Source organism: Sebastes fasciatus, chromosome 11 (assembly GCF_043250625.1).
Source record: "Sebastes fasciatus isolate fSebFas1 chromosome 11, fSebFas1.pri, whole genome shotgun sequence".
Lineage (NCBI taxonomy): Eukaryota > Metazoa > Chordata > Actinopteri > Perciformes > Sebastidae > Sebastes > Sebastes fasciatus.
In genome coordinates this window covers 9235026-9255588 of record NC_133805.1, presented here as the reverse complement: position 1 = coordinate 9255588, position 20563 = coordinate 9235026, and the positions used below count along the sequence as shown (strand labels likewise).

The following is a 20563-nucleotide window of genomic DNA, read 5'->3' as shown; positions in this document are numbered from 1 at the left end:
CCGGTACCCGGTCAGAGACGATAAAGAAACTCGCTGCGGAGCCCCGTCACTTCACAAGACACGGAAAACCTCTGTTGGGCTGGAGGAGCCTCAGCAGTTATTTCTGCACTACGGCCCTGGAGACCAAAGCTACGGTCTCCCCCGCGTCCTTCGACCGCGGCCAACACTGTTTTGCAAAACGGGCTTCACTAGATAAAACTTTGCGGTTTTGGTGCTTCCGTGTAGTTTGTGTTGTAGTCTGAGTCCGAACAGCGTAGCCACACGCGAGTGCGCATATGCGCGCTCGCATTTGCGCGCGTGCATATGCAAGCACCGACCCGGGTGATTTATACGTGTAAGAAGTTACAAGCAGTCCCTTTAATGTTCAAATAACACATTCTTTTTCACATACTGTCTGTCTGAATATACCTGTATTTACCCTCTGTCAGAAACGCTCCGTTTTAGTGCATTTCAACGGAATGGCAACGGAATTGCGTTGCTAGGAAACAGTTTGGGTCCATGTTTACTTCCTGTCAGCTCATGTCATTCACATACACTGCTACAGGAAATAAACTACGACACATTTTGAATGTTTACGTTTAAAGCTGTGAAATTGTCTAAATATTGTAGATTTGTGACATCACAAATGGACAGAAATCCTGACGGCTTGTTTCAAACGCACAATTTGTGAATACGGGCTGTGTGTATTTCTCCGTATATTAAGCGCTTCAATACTTTAACAGTATGTATATAGCACTTAAACCTGCTTTATAATATAAGACATGAAAATCTTACTTTTTACAATATGGGACCTTTAAAGCTTAAGTAGGCAACACGTTTTTGGCATCATTGGGCAAAAATTCCATAATAACCTTTCAGCATATTGTAATTCACTCCTCATGGCTCTATTTTCAGGATTTAGAAAATCTAGCCTGTGACAGGAGACTTTGGCTAATCACAGGTCATTTCAGAGAGAGAGCGTTCCTACTGGCCTCAACATGGCTGATGGGTACCAAACTTTCTAATTTTACAGCTAAACAGTACACTACAAGATGTTTCTGAAAACATTTGAGGAGAGAAACAGGCATTACAGTAACAGAATATTGCTTCATATTTGATCAGCACTGCTTAGTTTGACCGTTTGATCGGAGTCCGCAAATGATTGACAGCTGCCTCCGTTGAATGAACAGCCAATAGGAATGCTCTCTCTCTAAAATGACCTGTGATTGGCCAAAGTCTCCCGTCACGAGCTATATGTTTTAAAGCCTGAAAACAGCCATGAGGAGATGCAGAAGTCTAGTTTTCTTTCAGAACACTTGAATTACAATATGCTGAAAGGTTATTATGACATTTTTGCCTCATGATGCCAAAAATATTCTGCCTACTGCAGGTTTAATGAAAAAAAACTCAGTCGGTGATACATTTGCAGCAGCGTTTGTTATTTTTTAATATGTTTCATTATTGTACATTCTGTGATATTTGCTCATGTCTTCCTCTCACGTCTAATCCATTATAAGAATCATCAGAGGTATGGTGTCTCTCTGATAATATGCATATACTGTAGATGCTGCTATTGATTGATGCTTTCCTCCTCTTTTTTTTTACCCTTTCTTTCTCACACAGTGTTTCTGCGCTCCTGTAAGGTCTGATGGGCTCTGTGTGGACCACCCCTCACTGCGGTGCTGTAGTGAAGGATAAATATATCCCCCTCCTCTTCCTCCTCCTCCTCCTCCTCCTCCCCCTCCTCCTCTTCCTCCTTTCGTTGAGTCCGCAACATCCTGACTGGCCGAGGTTGGTGATCGCAGGCAGCGGCAAGCCCCCACAAGACGGATGAATTAGAAAACCTGCTGTAACCACCACCACCACCGCCCCCTTTCTTCCTTTTACTCATTCTCTATAGTGAAGACACTGCTGCCCCCCCATCTTGACAGTGAGAAGCAGATACAAGGTTAGTAAAAACTGTTTTATTTGTACATTAAATATGAACAATCAATACAAAAAAAGCCTGTGTGTTCTGGGCTCTGTGTGCATGGAGCAGTGAAACAGTAAACCTGTATTTGGTATGCATGACGCCTTGCTGGGGTCCTGCTTAACCATGGTAACATCTTGGCATGGACAGGACTTTGTTAGTCCAACTCCTTTAACTTCAACTCAAAGTGTGTGACACACACACACACACAAACACACACACTCAGTGCGTTATTCACTGCAAAGTAACCTGTTTTCCTACTCCGATGCACCATTCTTGGTCATTCCAGTCAGCGCTAATTATTGTGTGAAGTGAGTCCCCAGCGCCTCTCAGATCACATAGCACTGCAGCTGCCCTGCTCTATACAGCAGACCAACTGCAAGAGCTATAATAGGAAAGGAGAGGTAGGGTTGCGCAGCTGACGGTGCTGATTCCGAGGAGCCAGAGCTCTGCAGTACTATTTAAGTCACTGCCCTGTCGATCCTAAAGGCTTATTGGTAAAATGTCACCTCCTTTAAGCACCTTGATCTGTATCTGTCATGATTAACCTGTGTTGATGTGTGCTGGCATGCAGGGAGTTTCACATGTAATCATCATCATGAGTTTTTGTGGGTGTATAGTTTTTTTTTTGTATAGGCATTAGACTGTTTTTCCACTGGGCTGTATTGTGAAATCATCAAGGGAATCTATATGAATGGTAGTGATGACTAAAGTGAACAATCTGCAGTAGTCTAAATACAACCTTTTCTGTTCTGTCCTCTTATTAAACCAGCCCAACCAGTATTTCTAAAACAACGTTGTCAAACTGCATTCTTTCATACTGATGTCTCAACCTCTCAACTAAAACTTAACACTTTCCTTCTGAATAATGTATCAGTAGTATACAGTACAGTACTCTTTATGCAGAATGTCCCATTACAGAATAACATATATTATATTATTGCAATTATTAATTTATTAATGTGTTTATAACTTTAATGTTGCAGCTGGTAAAAGTGAAGCTCATTTTAATTACTTTTTATCTCATCTTATAATCATACTTGTATTTGTTGAGTACATTTCTATTATGAAGTTATCAAGTAAATGTAGTGCAGTAAAAAGTACTTTTGCCTCTGAAATGTAGTGGAGTAGAAGTATAAAGTAGCAGAAACTGGAAGTTCTCAAGTAAAGTACAAGTACCTCAAACAGTACTTTAGTAAATGTAGGTGCTTTCCACTACTTTAACTAATGACATTTGAAAAACACTAAACATTGGTAAACCCTGCTCACACTTTAACAATCATTTAGACTTATCTGTTTGTCTTCATACTTCCGTTTGCCTTCAGTCAGGTCTAATATTGTGATGCTGATTGCTTTTCAACCCGTCAGGCTTCCAGTGTAAGGATTCACAATGGGGATCAAGGCTGCCCTCCCCAGATATGAGCTGTATCTCTACACAGCTGTGCTCGCCGTGGCCTTGATATGGGCAGGCAGTTGGATATCTGACGCTTCAAGTGGTGAGTGCACAAGAAATGTCCGAAGCACATACAACAATAACACAATGCTAGAGTTTATCGAAGCTCACTGAGGTCCATTCATATTCATTGGTATCAGAGTGAATGGACACTTTTGAGCAGCTGCTCCGTTGCCTTACCAACTTTAAAAGTAAAAATTAGGGCTGTCAATCAATTAAAATATTTAATCGCGATTAATCGCATGATTGTCCATAGATAATCGTGATTAATCGCAAATTAAATTCACTTTTTTGGACAAATATTGTCCAGAAACCCTCACAGGTACTGCATTTAGCATAAAAAATATGCTCAAATCCAAAGCAAACTCAGGACCAACAGGCAACAACAGCTGTCAGTGTGTCAGTGTGCTGACTTGACTATGACTTGCCCCAAACTGAATGTGATTATCATAAAGTGGGCATGTCTGTAAAGGGGAGACTTGTAGGTACCCATTGAACCTATTTTCATTCATTCTTTGAAAATGGCCATGATCGTTTTTTCTCGCCAAAATTTAGCGTAAGTTTGGAGCTTTATTTAGCCTCCTTTGCGACAAGCTTGTTTAGCATGGTTGGTACCAATAGATTCTTTAGGTTTTGTAGTTTCATATGATGCCAGTATTTACTGTATCTTCACTCTAGGTTTAAAACTGAGCCCACTTCAACCTAAAAATTGCAAATTTTGTTAATGCGTTAAAGAAATTAGTGCCGTTAAAACAAATTTGCGTTGACAGCCCTAGTAAAAATACTCTAAAAACACACTTTCAGTCCAAATAAATTTCACTGAAAAATCACTTACCATGTAACAATGTCAATTTAGTATTAAAATGGGCTTAAAACACAACAACCCTGCCTATAATATCACTGCTCTATTTAATCTAAAACTGCATAGAACAAAATTAATTTAGCAGACTGAAAGAGACCCCCCCCCTCCCCTCCCCTCCTCTAAGGAATTCCTCCACGTTCCTATTAATATGAAGACAATTTATAGATGGTCCAATTACTCTCTAATTATTTGCCTGATGGACATATTTCAGACTAAGACTCAATCGCACTGAATCCCAAACCTTTCATGCTGAAATACTGCCAAATGTTTGCACGTATTCAGACAGTAAACTATCCTCTTCGCCCACTGATCTGAATGGACTGAGTGTAATCTGGTGAATGGTGCTGCCTGCCACAGTCTGTGCAGACAGATTGGCCAGAGCAGAGTCATGTTGTCGGTCATCATTTGTGTCCTGATTCTCTAGAAATGGTCATTCTTGGCCGCTCAGTGTGTGGGCATTTCTAACCGCTCAGGTCTGCATGCTACAGTACAGTAGCACCGCATATTCGTAATAGAAGCTTGGCTGAGTTCCCAGAAGTAAGAGGCTTTCCCTGACTGACCCTCACATTTTCATATCCTTTTTCATGTCCATTAGCGTAATCGGTGCAAAGCTGGAGGAGCGCCTGCCAGTCGCATTTGTTGCCACAAAACTGAATGCCTCAACATCCCTGCCATGATTCAGATTATTATCACACTATTGTTATTTTTATCATTTGTGTGTTAGCGTTTCACTCATGCAGTGAACTAATCTCCTACAACCAGATTACGAGCGTATGAGTGTAGATGTCAGCCTCAAAAATAGTACATTATGTAATATGTGATGTTATCAAATGGACTGAATGTGCTCTCACACCTTAAATTCACCGTCAATAATCCAACAATTACACCAAATATGTTAAAATTGTGAGTCCTATGCGACCATATATTGCTACGAGTTGAACATTTTAAAACTTATTGATTAAGCACTACATTTTGTTTGGTGAACATCCTGTTTTTTTTTCCTTTCTTCAGAGAATATAAACAGAAAGGCCTTCAAAGAAAGCGTGAAACCAGGATGGCATTACTTTGGCAGGAAAATGGTAAATTGCTCATATATATATAATCCCTTTGTGTGTCTCATTGTGTTCTATAATTGTATTTGCTGATGCCTTAAGATGTCAAAAGAGAGCAGCCGTTACGTGTCAGTAATGCATCTTCCTTTCGCCACAGGACGTTGCGGACTTCGAGTGGATGATGTGGTTCTCTACATTCCGCAATCATATCCTTTTTGCTCTCGCCGGTCACGTTATCTTTGCCAAGATATTCACCCTGCTGGCTCCAAAGGTGCGTGCATGTGTGTGAACGGCCGCCGGCTAGCACTGTAATCTGATTTGCATACAGGTATAATGGCATGTCTCATATTATGTGTATATGTATTGTGTATGTATATACATATGTTTGGGTGTGTTTGAACACAAGCTTTGCTCCAATCACGGCCATATACACCAGATTTAATTTGATATGTGATATAAACATATTAAATGCAAAGCTGCATTGTACTGATGTAAACAATAGGCCTTGGGCTGTACAAGTAATTCAATTCTGTTAATTTCAACACTGTTGTATTGAGCAAAATATCATTTGTCATACTGTATATTTACACCCCAAGGTCTAACACAGAATTGACTTGATGCATGAGCATGAGTTGCATCCTTAAAGTGTGACGTTGTCTGTTGAGTTGGGCTGTCCTCGACCGAAGAAATTCTTTGTCGATTGACCCTCACACAATTTTGTCGACCAATCGATTAGTTGATTTAATCGACAGATTTGTAAAACTGAGTTTCTCCGCAAAGAATCACACAAAATAAGTCCTTCAGCATGAAAAAAGCAGAAATAAATCACTAATGGAGTAAGAGGAGAGGCAGCCCTACTGTGTGAGTGCACCAGTTATTGTTTCCTGTGAATATCTTTTGACATATTTAAAACAGTTTGATATGTTTTAAACATGTTTTCTGTCTTGTTCCATGCTTACAATGAAGATTGGTATAGATGGATGTAAGGTAACATTAATAAACTCGTGAATTTTATAACATTCGTCATGTGTTTCATTTAAACCACTAATACATGGACAGTAAATTTGTTTGTTTTCACCCCACAATCTCCATCCTAAAGTAAATCCATTGTTGTAGATACAACAGTGTTGTTGTTGTACTAACGTCATTCCTCACGTGTGTTGCATTGAATACAACTAAAGTACCCGACTTGACGTCACGCTGACGCTGGCCCCTCTTACCCACAGCACAGATCCTTGATCTTTGGTGTGTACGGTGGTTTGGCAGTCCTGATCACGATGGGCTGGACCTTCATGGCTCTGGTGGTGTCTCACTGCATCATACTCTACAGCGTCGCCCTGATGAAGATGAAATGGCTGTGCTTTGTGGCCGGCCTTACCACGCTGGCCTCCCTCAAGCTGGAGCCCTATAACTCCTGGCAGGTGAGTGGCTGGTTCCAGGTTCAAGGTACAGTAGGCTCTACCACGCTTTAGATGCAGAAACACTGAATGCTTGATAGTCTGATATAGAATGAGCTGTGGGAATTTAAATGTTATAGCTCATTTTAAACAAATGCATTAAAGGATCCTGAAGGTGATAAGAGTTTATTAATATATATACTGAGTATGCACACATAAAATATGTTATTCTATGATGTTATATATAAATATATGTGCAGTATATTGCTATATATGTACACACACATAAAATATGTTAAAATATATGGTGTTACATATAAATACATATTGATATAGATGCACGCACACAAAATATGTTAAAGTATATGGTTTTACATATAAATATATTTATTATATATATTTTTTGTATATTTATATTTTATATATTTAAGAGACAAATATATATATATAAATATATATACTGTATAACTTTTAATATAAATTTCAATAATGATAATGTAAGTAGTAACATAGTATTATATAGTGATATTGATAACATGATTCAATGTCATAAAGTGTTAGATGTGTTCCTACAACTTCTTCTACTACTCCTATTGTAATAATAACAATAACAATAGTAATATATAATAGAGAACAAGGTGTGATGTAGTAAAGTGCTTGTTCCAATGTCTAAAGGTTTTGTCCATAGTATGCAAAATGATGATGTTTTAGGCTCAGAATAACTCTGACTGTTTCTTCAGGAAGCCTTGGTGACCGGCTCTTTCGACCTGCAAGACATCCTGTTCTACGGAGGCTGCGGCTTCAGCATCATGCGCTGTATGAGCTTCGCTTTAGAGAACTGCGAAAAGAAGGATGGCAACTTCACATTCTCTGACCTGCTGAGATACAACTTCTACCTCCCCTTCTTCTTCTTTGGACCTATCATGACCTTCGACAGGTTTTATGCCCAGGTGAGGAGATTTAGGATTCAGCATAAAGTGGTGAAAAATGAGTAAGAGTGAAAAGAGAGTATATGTGCCCACTCTAAATCCTCAAGGACCCAACCTGGTTAAACATCTGCTGAGATGCTGGGATGGTCATATTATTTCACAAAACAATGACATGAATGTTTTTAATTCCACAGGTGAACAACACCCAGCTGACCCGCAAGGACAGGGAGATGTGGAACATCACCTCCAAGGCCTTGTTACATCTGGGTGTTATCCTGGTGGTGGACGTCTTCTTCCACTACCTTTACATCCTGACAATCCCCAGTGACATGAAGCTAGTCGCCAAGCTTTCTGACTGGTGTCTGGGTGAGTTAGATATATTATGTTTCCACACTGTTTTCACCTATCTGTGGCCATTATGGCTAATATCCAATATTGGCTCTATGCATCACTTTTACTCCAAGCATTATGTGCTTTAGCAAACATAAACTTTAGTAGAAGTTGATATGTGACTACCATCAATGTACTAGCTTTGTTTCCATGTGTACCTTTGCAGCTGGTCTGGCTTATTCCAACCTGGTGTACGACTGGGTGAAAGCAGCCATAATGTTTGGTGTCATCAACACTGTGGCTACGCTGGACCACCTGGACCCTCCTCAGCCTCCCAAATGTATCACCATGCTCTATGTCTTCTCTGAGACGTACGTGTGACTTGACTAATCTTAAAGAGGACTTATTGTGCTCATTTTCAGATTCATAATTGTATTTTGGGTTTCTACTAGAACATATTTACGTGCTTTAATGTTCAAAAAACGCTTTAATCTTCTCAAATCGGCTGTGTTGCAGCACCTATTTTCACCCTTTTTTTAAGGGCATGCCAAACTAGATATTATGCAAATGTGTTACTTGGTGACATCACCACATTACGAAAGAAAAGGCGGGACTTCAAGCAAGGTGTTTCAGGCAGTTCAGGAGCAGTGTTTCTATGGAGGAGAGTAACTCCCTTTGACCTGGAATTTGGGCTTTGTAACTTTGCAGACCTTTTACATGCACAATATATATATATATATATATATATATAACACTAAAGGAAAGGGGAAAAGCACAAAAGTATAATAAGTCCTCTTTAAGAAATCATTGTGTAGTTTCTTTGTTGACCGTGCTAAACCGTGATATTGTGTAAAAATGTTTACATGGAAAATGTTTGTCTTTTTTTAGGCACTTTGACAGAGGCATCAATGACTGGCTGTGCAAGTGAGTGTTTGAGGTTAAAAATTATGGATTTAAAAGTGCAGTGTGTAGGATTTGGTGGCATCTAGCATACATGTGTAGGAGAACTACGGTGGCCGACGCAAAAACATGAAAACTCGAATGGCCCTCTCTAGAGCCAGTGTTTGGTTTATCCGTTCTGGGCTACTGTAGAAACATGGCGGTGCAACATGGCGGACTCCGTGAAGAGGACCCGTTCCCTATGTAGATATAAACAACTCATTCTAAGGTAACAAAAACACAAAGATTCTTAGTTTCAGGTGATTATACACCAAAGAAAACATACTTATTAAAATGATATTCCATTTCTGCCAATAGATCCCCCTAAACGTTACACACTGTTCCTTTAAATGACAGAACCTACAATATATAAAGGACAATTTAGATTCTTCATGAGGTTGAATTTGAGCTGTACTTTTGCAGGTATGTTTATGACTACATTGGCCGGGATCACGACAAGATCTTCAGGGAGCTCCTGGCAACCTTCTGCACCTTTGCCATCACCACCTTGTGGCTGGGCCCGTGTGAGCTGGTTTACATCTGGTCCTTTTTCAACTGCTTCGGCCTCAACTTTGAGCTGTGGGTGGCCAAGTTTTTCTCCATTCCGCCATTTTCTACCATAGAGGTGAGAAACATCAAGATAAAAAAAATCACTCGCAGTCAATATATGCAACTATCCTATGTGTAATTGTGTGCCATATCCTTTAATGCACCTGTCTCCAACTGCATCTAGGGAGCAATGGGTGAAGCCATGTCACGCAGGATCCGGGGTGTGTTCAATGCCGCCAACTTCTGGGCCATCGTCCTCTACAACGTTCTCTCCCTGAACAGTTTGGAGTTTGCCAAACTGGTGGGAAGACGGCTGATTTTCAAAGGTGGGGAACAACGAGGGTATATTATATCAAATCAAACTAAGGCTTTTCTGTCAGTTCTAGTCAAAGCAAGAACAACTCAGACAGACAAAAGCAACCAAATCTCTTCTTTCACATAGAATAAAAGAATATTAACAACAAACATAGAGGTTGTTCACAAGATTATCTACAGTTGAACATCTTACTCAGGGCACGAAGAAAGCTGCATTCCTTTAAAAGTCTTTTTAATAACATTTTTATGTAGACGAATATTTAAAAAAAAATAACTCTAATCACAGAGACTTTAAAAAGATGTCGAATAAAAGTATGGCTTTTCCTGAAAAAATTATTATGATTGTAAATTAATTGTTACAAAATGTTGACGGGTCCAAAATGAATGTTTTGTTTATATCTATGGAAGATATCTAATGTCTGGTTCCCACCTCTAACAAGGCTTGTGAGCCGATAGTAAAACGATGTTGGTATCACGTGGTATCTCTGGGTCGTCAGTTAGTGTGGAAAAAATATGGATAAATGGCCGAGATTGACGGTAAATGCCTGGCAACGACTCGTTGTGAAGTAAATGCAACGGAACGGAGGAGGAAGAATGCGACATCTAGTGGCTGAATTTTATAAATAGCATCTTTAAAGTCATACTTTCTTCTCCTTTTCCCCCCTTCACTTTCCCTCTCTGTGATTTTCCTCCAGGTTTCCCTCTGTCCACCCTCTCAGTGTTATTCGTGACCTACTGTGGCGTGCAGCTGGTGAAGGAACGGGAGAGAAAACAAGCCCTGCTGGACGACCCGGAGCCGGCGAAGCCAATAGACGGGGGCAAAGAAAAAGCAGAATAAACGGACAGAAAAAGAACTGACTGTCGCATACTTCACGGTCAACACATTGTTCCATCCACGGCCTTGCGAACTGCACCTAACCAGACTGTAACAGCCAGTCAGCTCCTTGTATTGTTCACAAGCCTGTGTGTGTTTTTCTTTCGCTTTTGCTTGTCAGAAGCGAGGCAATGTTTTGAACTGTGAAATATCTTCAAGTGCACTTGCTGTAGATAATCGCCACGTCCTTTGGCACAAATTCACCGATGGTGCATTTTGTATTTTACCTGAACAAAAGATTGTTTAACAAATGATAAGCCTGCTGAATATTTTATGCTACACCTAATAGTATAGATAAAGATATACAGTATTGTAAAGGAACAACTACTTGTGTGGTTGTCTCCTGTGTTCATTTTTTTTTTTCTTCAGATTTGGATATTCTTACTTTTTTTTAAAAATCATCGTCAATATGATTATTTTTAGTCAGAATAGTGTCTCAATTTTGCTGTAGACAATGTTTAACCATACTAAAGACTTGATAAAACTTGAAATCAGGGTGCCAGGTGTGGAGCGCAATGAAGAAAACAAACAAAGGGTGCTGTGGAGGTCCTCCACTTATAGCTTGCAGCTGATTGTGATGTATATTTGCTCTACTGTCACTAAGCATTTATGCAAGTCACAATGTAGTCTATTTTAACAGAGAATGTATTAGATCTCTTATAATGTTGTAAAACTGAATGTACAGAGAACGACAGCTTTACTCCACTACCATACAGGAGATTACTGGGGGTGGGTGTGACATTTCAAGCATGTCTTCCATCCACCCTCTGTCACATGATTCATGAGGCTCGCCATGAAAGGCAATATGGGTCACTCTCTTATCCTGCCTGTCACCAAAACCTGCTGTCTGTCCTCAGTGCAGCGGCCAGAGAGAGAAAGAAGTTTATGCAGATTGCCTTTTTCTCATTGTGGGGTTTTTATTCAACGGTGTTCGTTTCAAATGTTTGACTTGGAATAAAGTTTTGTTTCATCCAAAAGTGACACAAGTTTGTTTTCATGCAGTATGGAGAGGAGACTAAAATGGATGTATTGTCGTTTGCTTGGATGTAGAAGCACAAAATATTGTAACAATTTAATTTTGTTTAAATCAGTGGTAATGCTTTAAAGCAGCAGTGGGTAGAAATGGAGCAAATTTGATTAAATAGTTAAGTTATTTTTTATAAAACGGTCACTATATCCTGACAGTAGTGCATGAGACAGGTAATCTGAGAAAAAAAATCATGTGCCTCTGTGTCCCCCGGTCCTCCTAATGGCATTTGCAAGATTTCACAGACCGGAGGAAAACAACCAATCAGAGCTGTCCTGGAGCCTGCCGTCTCCGAGAAGCTGTCAATCACTCGCGAACTGCGATCAAACGGTCAAACTAGGCAGTGCTTAACAAATATGAATCAATATTCTGTTACTGTAATACCTATTTCTCTCCTCAAATGTTTTCAGAAACATCTTGTAGTGTACTGTTTAGCTGTAAAATGAGAAAGTTTGTGACCCGGCAGCCATGTTGAGATCAGTTGAAGAAATATCAAGTACCCCCCACCAGCCGGAGCACAGCCAATAGGAACTCTCTCTCTGAAATGACCTGTGATTGGTCAAAGTCTCCCGTCATGGGCTAGATTTTTTAAAGCCTGAAAACAGAGCCATGAGGAGGTGCAGAAGTCTAGTTATCTCTCAGAACACTTGAATTACAATATGCTGAAAGGTTATTTTTGCCCAATGATGCCAAAAACGTTCTGCCTACTGAAGCTCTAATAACTTACTAAAGACTGCGTTGGGTTTCATTTGTTTGAATCGCCACAAGATGGCCCAGTTTGACCAAAGATGATAATTTACTGCAATTCACAGAAGCATGTTAAAAAAAACGTGTAGGTTCACCCACACAGGTGTTTCCACTTAGTTTGCCTGATTCAATCTTTTCTCAGGACTGTGTGGGTGGGTACAATCTGAACTTGATTGACGTCTCCTTCACTCTCCAGTATGATGGGACAACTACCCCTTCACCGTAATCCTTTTTGTTCATGTTGACATGTCACAGTAGAAAAAGCACAAGTGTAAATAATCAAGTTAATGTGTCAGTAGGCAGTATATTTTGGCATCATTGGGCAAAAATTCCATAATAACCTTTCAGCATATTGTAATTCAACTGATCTGAGAGAAAACTAGACTTCTGCACCTCCTCATGGCTCTGTTATCAGGCTTTAAAACATCTAGCCTGTGACGGGAGACTTTGGCCAATCACAGGTCATTTCAGAGAGAGAGCGTTCCTATTGGCTGTTCATTCAACGGAGGCAGCTGTCAATCACTCGCCGATCAAACGGTCAAACTAGGCAGCGCTGATCAATTATGAATCAATATTCTGTTACTGTGGCTAAATCCCGTGTAGCTGCTTCAGTTTCAGGGTCCTGGTATTGTGCATGTTGGCTCACTGTCACACTGTCATGACTCACTGAATCATTAATGTCATTAGTAACACCTGTGCTTTTCCTACTATGACTAAAGTCTATTCTTATAAGTGCGTGTTGTTCGGTGGCAGCATGTCATTTCCAGCAACCTGAGCAGAGAACTAATCTGCCAGAATAATTAGAAACACCTGTGTGGGTGTGCAGCGTCTCTCCCTCAACTGGTATAGAACATATCAGGCATGTCACACAATACTTTAAAGTGTTTTTTTGTTTGGGGAATAATTTACAGTTTGCTGGAAATGCACAGGTGTAATTAATTAACGTTAATTGTGACCTTCATACCAGCTCACTGATGTGTTGGTATACTGGCACAGATACATGGTGCAGAGCTTTAATTCATGTTATTAGTTTCACCGGTGCTTTTCCAAGTCAAAAACCCCCTATTGTGAGAGGTCTGAAGGTTTAATCTGAGTTCCTCATTATTAATCGACAGGTGACTCTTGATACCATTATTGTTCCTTCAGTAGTTCACCAAAAAGGTTCCCTTACATTTAGAAATCCATATAACTCAATAAAAAGTCGTAAGCAAGAGATTTCAGCACAAATGGGTGTACAGCAGGCATTAATTCATAAAATATGACTCAAACATGTAAGATATTTTCGTCAAATTTCAAAATAGTGAACATATAAAGACAAAGAAGTAGAAAAATAGATACTCTTATGTCCTCCAAGTAAACCTTTAAGCAAATCAAGGAGCTGACATCTGATTAAATGAATTACATAGTCAGAATTACAAGTAATAAAACATATTCCCAATGTGTTTCAGCACTAGACTTCTATCTCATCTTCAGCCAATAGGTGCCAGTGTTGTTTATCACTCTGGATGCATCTCTATGGATCACACATATTCCACATGTATATCATGTGTGAGCACGTCTCATAAGCTTCATTAATTCCATATGTTATGATACTTATCTGAAAGATGATTCATTTGAACCATTTTTTTATGGACCTGGTGTTTTATTTCATGTGTTGGAACTGACATTTTCATCCATTTGTTAAGTTTATTTAGAAATGTAAGAGGGACACTCTGGTGGTTTAAATGGAAGGGCTTTTAGAGTATATCACCTGTTAAATAATAAAAAGAAACACCTGCGTCAAATGATGTGGTATATATGGTGAAGTGTGTATTCACATTGCTGTGCAACAATGAACAATAATGAATAAACAATACGTTTAAGTGTTGAGCCCATGCTTTTTGTTCTAAAACGTGCTATTTTCTGGTGTCAGAGGAGAAGGCTACTGTAACCTATAATAGCCTAAATACTGTCCTGTACCCCCAAACAGCTCTGTGTCAGTGTAGCCAGTCAACTTGTAAAAAGGTGTGTGAAAATATCAAAGTGAGCCAGTCAGGCCGCCTGGTGAGACGTCCTGCTGGATTTAACACGCTGCCACCCCCGTGCGTAGTCATTCAGCTGTTTGTGGGGGTCTGCGTGGTGCAGGAGTGGATAGGTCCACTGAAATGGATTCCTCAGCTTTGTGACGGTTGTGTCTATAAATACCCCCCCAACTTACCGAGTGACTGACAGCCACGGACAGCTGCAGCCACCAGCCGACCAACCCGTGGAGACTACAGAGCGATCTGAGCAGCCCTGTGCACGCTGACAGTCCCTGCTCCGTAGTGGGGAGTGAGGAAGCGTGCCCACGAAACCCAACCGGGACAAGGAGACAGAATAAGATGGCTGCCATGGCTATAGACCCGGTGGAGCAGCCTCGGATGTACCAACAGACTCTGCTTCAGGACGGACTGTGTGACCTATTGGAGAATGACAAGTTTGTGGACTGCGTCCTCCAAATCCAGGAGCAGAAGTTCCCGTGCCACCGCCTGGTTTTGGCTGCCAGCAGCCCCTTCTTCAAGGCCATGTTCCTGTCCGACCTGGAGGAGAGCAAGAAGCACGAGATTGTCCTCAAGGACGTGGAGCCAGGTGTTATGGGGATGATCCTGCGCTACTTGTACACCTCGGATATTAATCTGACAGAGCAGAACGTCCAGGATATCTTCATGGTTGCTAACATGTACCAGATCCCCTCCATCTTCTCTGTGTGCGTGTCCTACCTCCAAGAGAAGCTGGTGCTGGGGAACTGCTTGGCCATCTTCAGGCTGGGAACGCTGCTGGATTGTCCCCGGCTCGCTCTGGCTGCCAAAGAGTTCATCTGCGAGCGCTACCAGATGGTCGTCAGGGACCAGGACTTCCTGCAGCTGGGTCCGAGCGAGCTGGGCATCATCATCACCTCAGACGCCCTCAACATTGAGCGAGAGGAGCTGGTGTTCGAATCCCTGATGGACTGGGTCAAACATGACGAGACAAACCGCGTTAAGGACCTGCCGGAGCTGTTGCACTGCGTCCGTTTCAGGCTCATACCGTTGGATTACTTCGAAGAGAAAGTGGAGCGCCACCAGTTCCTCCGGTTCAGCCAGGACATCAAGAAGGAGCTGGATCTCGTCAAGGATGCTCACCAGGGGCGCCTCCCAAAGCCCAAGAAGCAAGGCAGCGACGGGGCAAAAGGGGGAGAAGGAAGTGAGGAGGAGGATGAGGACGATGAGGAAGAAGGGTACTTGCCGGGTATACTCAACAACAACCCTCGATTTGGGATGTTTGAGCTGGACCTGATACTTATGATCAACGACACAGGGACTGTGGCCTATGACCCGCCAGGGAATGAATGCTTTGTGGTCTCAGAGTCGACAGGAATTCCCAAGAACCACTGCAGCCTCGTGACCAAGGAGAACCAGGTGTTTGTGGTCGGAGGACTTATCTACAACGAGGAGGACAAAGACGAGCCATTCAGCTCTTACTTCCTGCAGGTAGACCATCGGTAGCTCTTTGTAACCTGAAAACACGTCACTTTTCTCTTATTTTCTCATTCCTTGTGCCTCTCACTCCTCTCATTGTTTTCATCCCCAGTTTGACCCGGTGAGTTCAGAGTGGTTAGGGATGCCCTCACAGCCCAACCCTCGCTGTCTGTTCGGCCTGGCCGAAGCTGAAAACTCCATCTTTGTTGTTGGAGGAAAGGAGGTGAAGGAAGGCGAGCACGTCCTGGACTCAGTCATCATCTATGACAGACAGTAAGTGTGGATACCAGATTTAATATGGAACCTTATTTATTTATTTATCTATTAATTTTTATTTTATTTTATTTTATTTTATTTTATTTTATTTTGTTGGGTGTCCTTTTATCCTTTTTTGGTCTATTTCTTTCTTTCCTGTGTACCTTGTTTATATGTCACGATGGTGGCTCACATCAGTAAGTGTGGATACCAGATTTAATATGGAACCTTACTTATTTATTTATTTATTTATTTATTTATTTATTTATTTATTTATCTATTCATTTTCATTTTCATTTTATTTTATTTTATTTTATTTTATTTATTTTATTTATTTTATTTATTTTATTTATTTTATTTATTAATTTTGTTGTATGTCCTTTTATCCTTTTTTGGTCTATTTCTTTCTTCCCTGTCTACCTTGGTTAAATATCACGATGATGGCACACTTCTTGGAAAATAAAGTTATATAAAAGAAAAAAATCAATATGGAACCTTACACATGATTTGTTTTGTCTTTATTATTTAAATGAAAACACTCAGTTATTGCAAGGGAAGTCATTTCTGGAAAAGTATCCTATTGATCACTAATGAAGCCTCCTTTTAAATAGTCAGAAATTCCCAATTCAATTCAATGAAGCATAAAGCCATCCCTCTCATAGTCACATTAAAGGCATTACATATATTTCCATAGATATAGCAATCGATATAAAATGTATTTCATTACATGTCCTGTAAAAACTAGGTATCTCCAAACAATGCCTTTTTCAGCTGATTTATTGGTTTATTTAGTCGGAAAAAGTTGGAGACCTTTCTCAACTTTTAACTTATTGAGTTTGTCTGAAAAATTAAATCACCAAATTCGGAGATAAATGTTTTTTGTTGCTGCATGAGTCTGCAGATTCATCCTCTATAGTCAATTCAGGATGATGTAACATCTTTTTTTCTGTACAGGTCATTCAAATGGGGAGAGTCTGACCCTCTGCCTTATGCAGTGTATGGCCATGGAACCGTATCACACAAAGGTCTCGTCTACGTCATTGGAGGAAAATCTGAAAGCAAGTATGTGGCACTCTATAACCTGTATGATATTTTATCATTTGATTACACCTCAGGATTGTATTTTCAAACCGTGGGTCCGTTTAAAAATACCTTTATGGAATATAACATTTTTGAAAGTGCAATTAATATTGCCAACCAAAACCTCAAGGTATCAGTATCACTTTGGATATCACATAGAGTTTTAAATTTAAGAACTAAATCAAACAGTATTTAAAGGGGTACTCCAGTGATTTGGTATCGCACTTCTGTGAAGATGGAGGACTCACAAGAGAAAGATAAAAAAAAAACAATGGTCAAAATCAAGGCTGCAGAGCCTGAGACATCCTGACTTTTAATCTCTAGTACGAGTCAAAAACACTGGATCCTACACTTCCCATAATGCAAATCAACAGCCTCTTTCATTATACCCTCCCTGCCTCCTAAATGCTCCCTTAATTTTAATTCCACACCTCCAGTTTATGACATCCTCAGGGTTATTTTTCTTTATTATATTTTTGGGTGAGGATGAACTGATTCGATTTTGGAGATTGTGATATCTCATGGAGATCAAGGGAATTTCTTCCAATTTGGCACAAATGTTCACTTGGACTAAAGGATGAACTAGATTTAGATTTTGGTGGTCAAAGGTCAAGGTCACTGTGACCTCACAAAACACGTTTCGGCGATAACTCAAGAATTCAAATGTGAATTATGACAATTTTACACAAATGTCTAACAGGATAAAATTATGAAATTATGACATTTTGGACAGACATGGATGTTAAATGAAACTTGACTGGTTGGCAGAGGCATACAACCGCGAGGCAAAACTGTGTTTATAGGCTGAGTAGTTGTCGTTGTGACGAGTAAACAGAATTTCAAGTGTATAATCAGTCAATCAATCCCCTTTAACACACTGTATTTAACGTTTCATGCAGGAAATGTATGAAAAGAGTCTGTGTCTACAACCCTACTAAGTTTGAGTGGAAGGACCTGGCTCCTCTGACGACGGCCCGCTCCCTGTTTGGTATCACCGTCCACGAAGACCAGATCTACGTGGTGACGGGGGTCACAGACACAGGCCTCACCAGGTCTGTGGAGGTCTACGACATCGCCACCAACAAGTGAGACGACAGTTTTTTGTTTTTTTTATATGACCCACTTTATCTCATCGTTATGAGGTGAAGCACCTGTCCATAGTAGTGAAATGACTCATCGAGGGAGAATAGCAGATCATTAGGTCATAAAATAGCACTCTTTGCACTACTGTGGGTGTCATAGAGTAATATAGCAGCTTCATCATCACTTCACTGTTTGTGTGTGTGTGTGTGTTATTATCCTGTTGTCCTCCAGGTGGTCTGAGTTCACAGAGTTCCCTCAGGAGCGCAGCTCTCTCAGCCTGATCTCGATGGGAGGTTTCCTGTACGCTGTGGGGGGCTTTTCCATGATGCCCAGTGAAACCAGTGAGGAGCCCGTCCCAACAGAGATGACTGACATCTGGAGGTGAGAGCCCGCCTTCACTCGCTCAATACACGTGATGAGTGATTAGAATGGGATCACAACGGCTGAAATAAAAAAGTTTTACTGAGAAATTTCATCCTACAAGTAAAATGACATGGTAACCCCTGATTTGTTTGAAAAAATTTAAACAACACAGCAAAGAAAAATCTGAAGCCACACTCAGATTAAGATGAAATCGTCATCTCATAGATTTAGAGGAAAAGCACAGTTTTAATGAATAACCTTCAAGGATGTGTCTGGTCATATTCTATGTTGTTTAATTGTTAACAAATCCTCTGAAAGACCAAAACCAACAATTAATTGATACTAACAAGCACTGGTGGACCCGAACAAACCACAGCAAAAGTTCCCTCTTGGACGCCCCCATGGTAAATAAAATGTGCCCTCTAGGGTGCCCTACCAATGAAGGAAATGTGCTGAAGTCCCCTCTATGTTGGCCTTAACATGGAGAAAACAAGATGCAGTTCCATTTAGGCTGCCCTACAGGTTAGAAAACGTTCTGTGAGCTGGTGCCTCACCTCCTGCACCTGGTGCCCTTTTTATTATTTTTGCCCCTGCCCCTCAGACAGCCTGAGTCCGCCACTGCTAGCAAGTATTACCTGTTGGCCAAAGCCTGATATGGCTTACTCCAGAGGAAGCTCCTTTCATACTCACTCAAGCACCAAATGTGTATTAATCCGCAGCTGAAAATAGACCCCCCCTCTCCATCCCCCCCAAAATACACTATTATCTCCTGTTTAAGTAATCTTTTCTAACAACCACAATGCCCTTCTGTTTTAGAAAGAGTCTTTATTTAGAAAGTAAAACAACATTTGTGTGACCTGTGTCAAAGGTTTATATTTTTGAAAGCTGAGTGACACAAACAAGGTAAAGTATTGGGAGACAGATTAATGCATTGTTGGTTTAGGTCTTTTCATGAGATCTGTCGACAATAAGAAAAATATAGAGAAACACCAGACTTATAATATCTCACAACATTGGCTGCATTCCAGTTAGTCACTCTCACACTGCACTGGCATACCTAAATGGAACTGAACCATCATTACTAATGTGCCTTTTCCTGCTGAGTCAAGTCCAAGTTTATGCCATGGTCTATTTCTATACATAAACACATAGCTCATTACAGTCTCTTCCTACACTTTTCCTTTCTTCCCATATACTATTATTAATGGAGCTAACCCCAAAAAGTCCCTTTCATGTCAAATCATTCTCTGCAGATGATGAACGACATTGAGATTGCATTTGTTATTACTGTAAGCTATCTTGTGATGCTATAAGGGCACCAAACACTGACATATTTATGTTTCCCCGCAGATACGATGAGTCAGACCAGTGCTGGAATGGGATTTTGCGAGAGATCAGCTACGCAGAGGGATCCACTATTCTTCCAGCGCGTCTCAACACTCTGCGCCTCACCAAGTTATAACTGCTGGTGGTGCCGTGAGGTTAATGAAGTAACATTAGCATTCAAATTTGGCCCAAAATTGGCTTAGGATACAGAATGTTTCACAAATGAATTTGGTCTCTGAAGATGAAAAAGTGTTTTTCCTTATGTTTTACAGCAGGGGGAGACAGATACATGTTGAGTCTAAGTGAAGGGACATGAGAATCACACCAAATATATTTTATGAAAAGCTAAAATGTTGATTTGTACATCTGTTTTGTTGTTGTTATATTATTCCATAAAGTTTCTTTAATACCTGTTTGCTTTATTTAAAGCAGAAATAAAGATGATGGTTGACTGTATTGCTTTTAGTTGGAACGACACAGAAGGCCTGTCCACAGTGCAAATGGTTTTATTCATCAACATCTTTACAGCTGATTCCACACATACTGTACATTACACCA

General features: G+C 40.5%; 2 protein-coding genes across 6 annotated transcripts; both read left to right on the top strand.

Annotated features, from left to right (window-relative positions):
* Nucleotides 1–1584: 1584 nt before the first annotated feature.
* Nucleotides 1585–11625, top strand: hhatla (hedgehog acyltransferase like, a). Of its 5 annotated transcripts, none has more exons than XM_074650386.1 (13): nt 1585–1927; nt 3317–3444; nt 5275–5342; nt 5473–5586; nt 6282–6297; nt 6547–6736; nt 7453–7662; nt 7836–8007; nt 8198–8342; nt 8860–8895; nt 9334–9535; nt 9644–9785; nt 10470–11625. In XM_074650386.1, the coding sequence occupies exons 3-13, from the start codon at nt 5318–5320 to the stop codon at nt 10610–10612; spliced, it is 1395 nt and encodes a 464-aa protein (XP_074506487.1). In that variant the 5' UTR covers nt 1585–1927; nt 3317–3444; nt 5275–5317; the 3' UTR covers nt 10613–11625. The 5 variants fall into 5 exon arrangements, with proteins under 5 accessions (XP_074506487.1, XP_074506485.1, XP_074506486.1 ...); XM_074650384.1 differs by having other exon boundaries at nt 6282–6302; nt 6542–6736; XM_074650385.1 differs by lacking the exon at nt 6282–6297 and having other exon boundaries at nt 6542–6736.
* A 2975-nt stretch (nt 11626–14600) lies between these two features.
* LOC141776653 (kelch-like protein 40a) lies at nt 14601–20461 on the top strand. The gene is made up of 6 exons (XM_074650383.1): nt 14601–15910; nt 16011–16171; nt 17108–17215; nt 18133–18318; nt 18548–18697; nt 20030–20461. The coding sequence occupies exons 1-6, from the start codon at nt 14783–14785 to the stop codon at nt 20139–20141; spliced, it is 1845 nt and encodes a 614-aa protein (XP_074506484.1). The 5' UTR covers nt 14601–14782; the 3' UTR covers nt 20142–20461.
* The last annotated feature ends 102 nt before the right edge of the window (nt 20462–20563 follow it).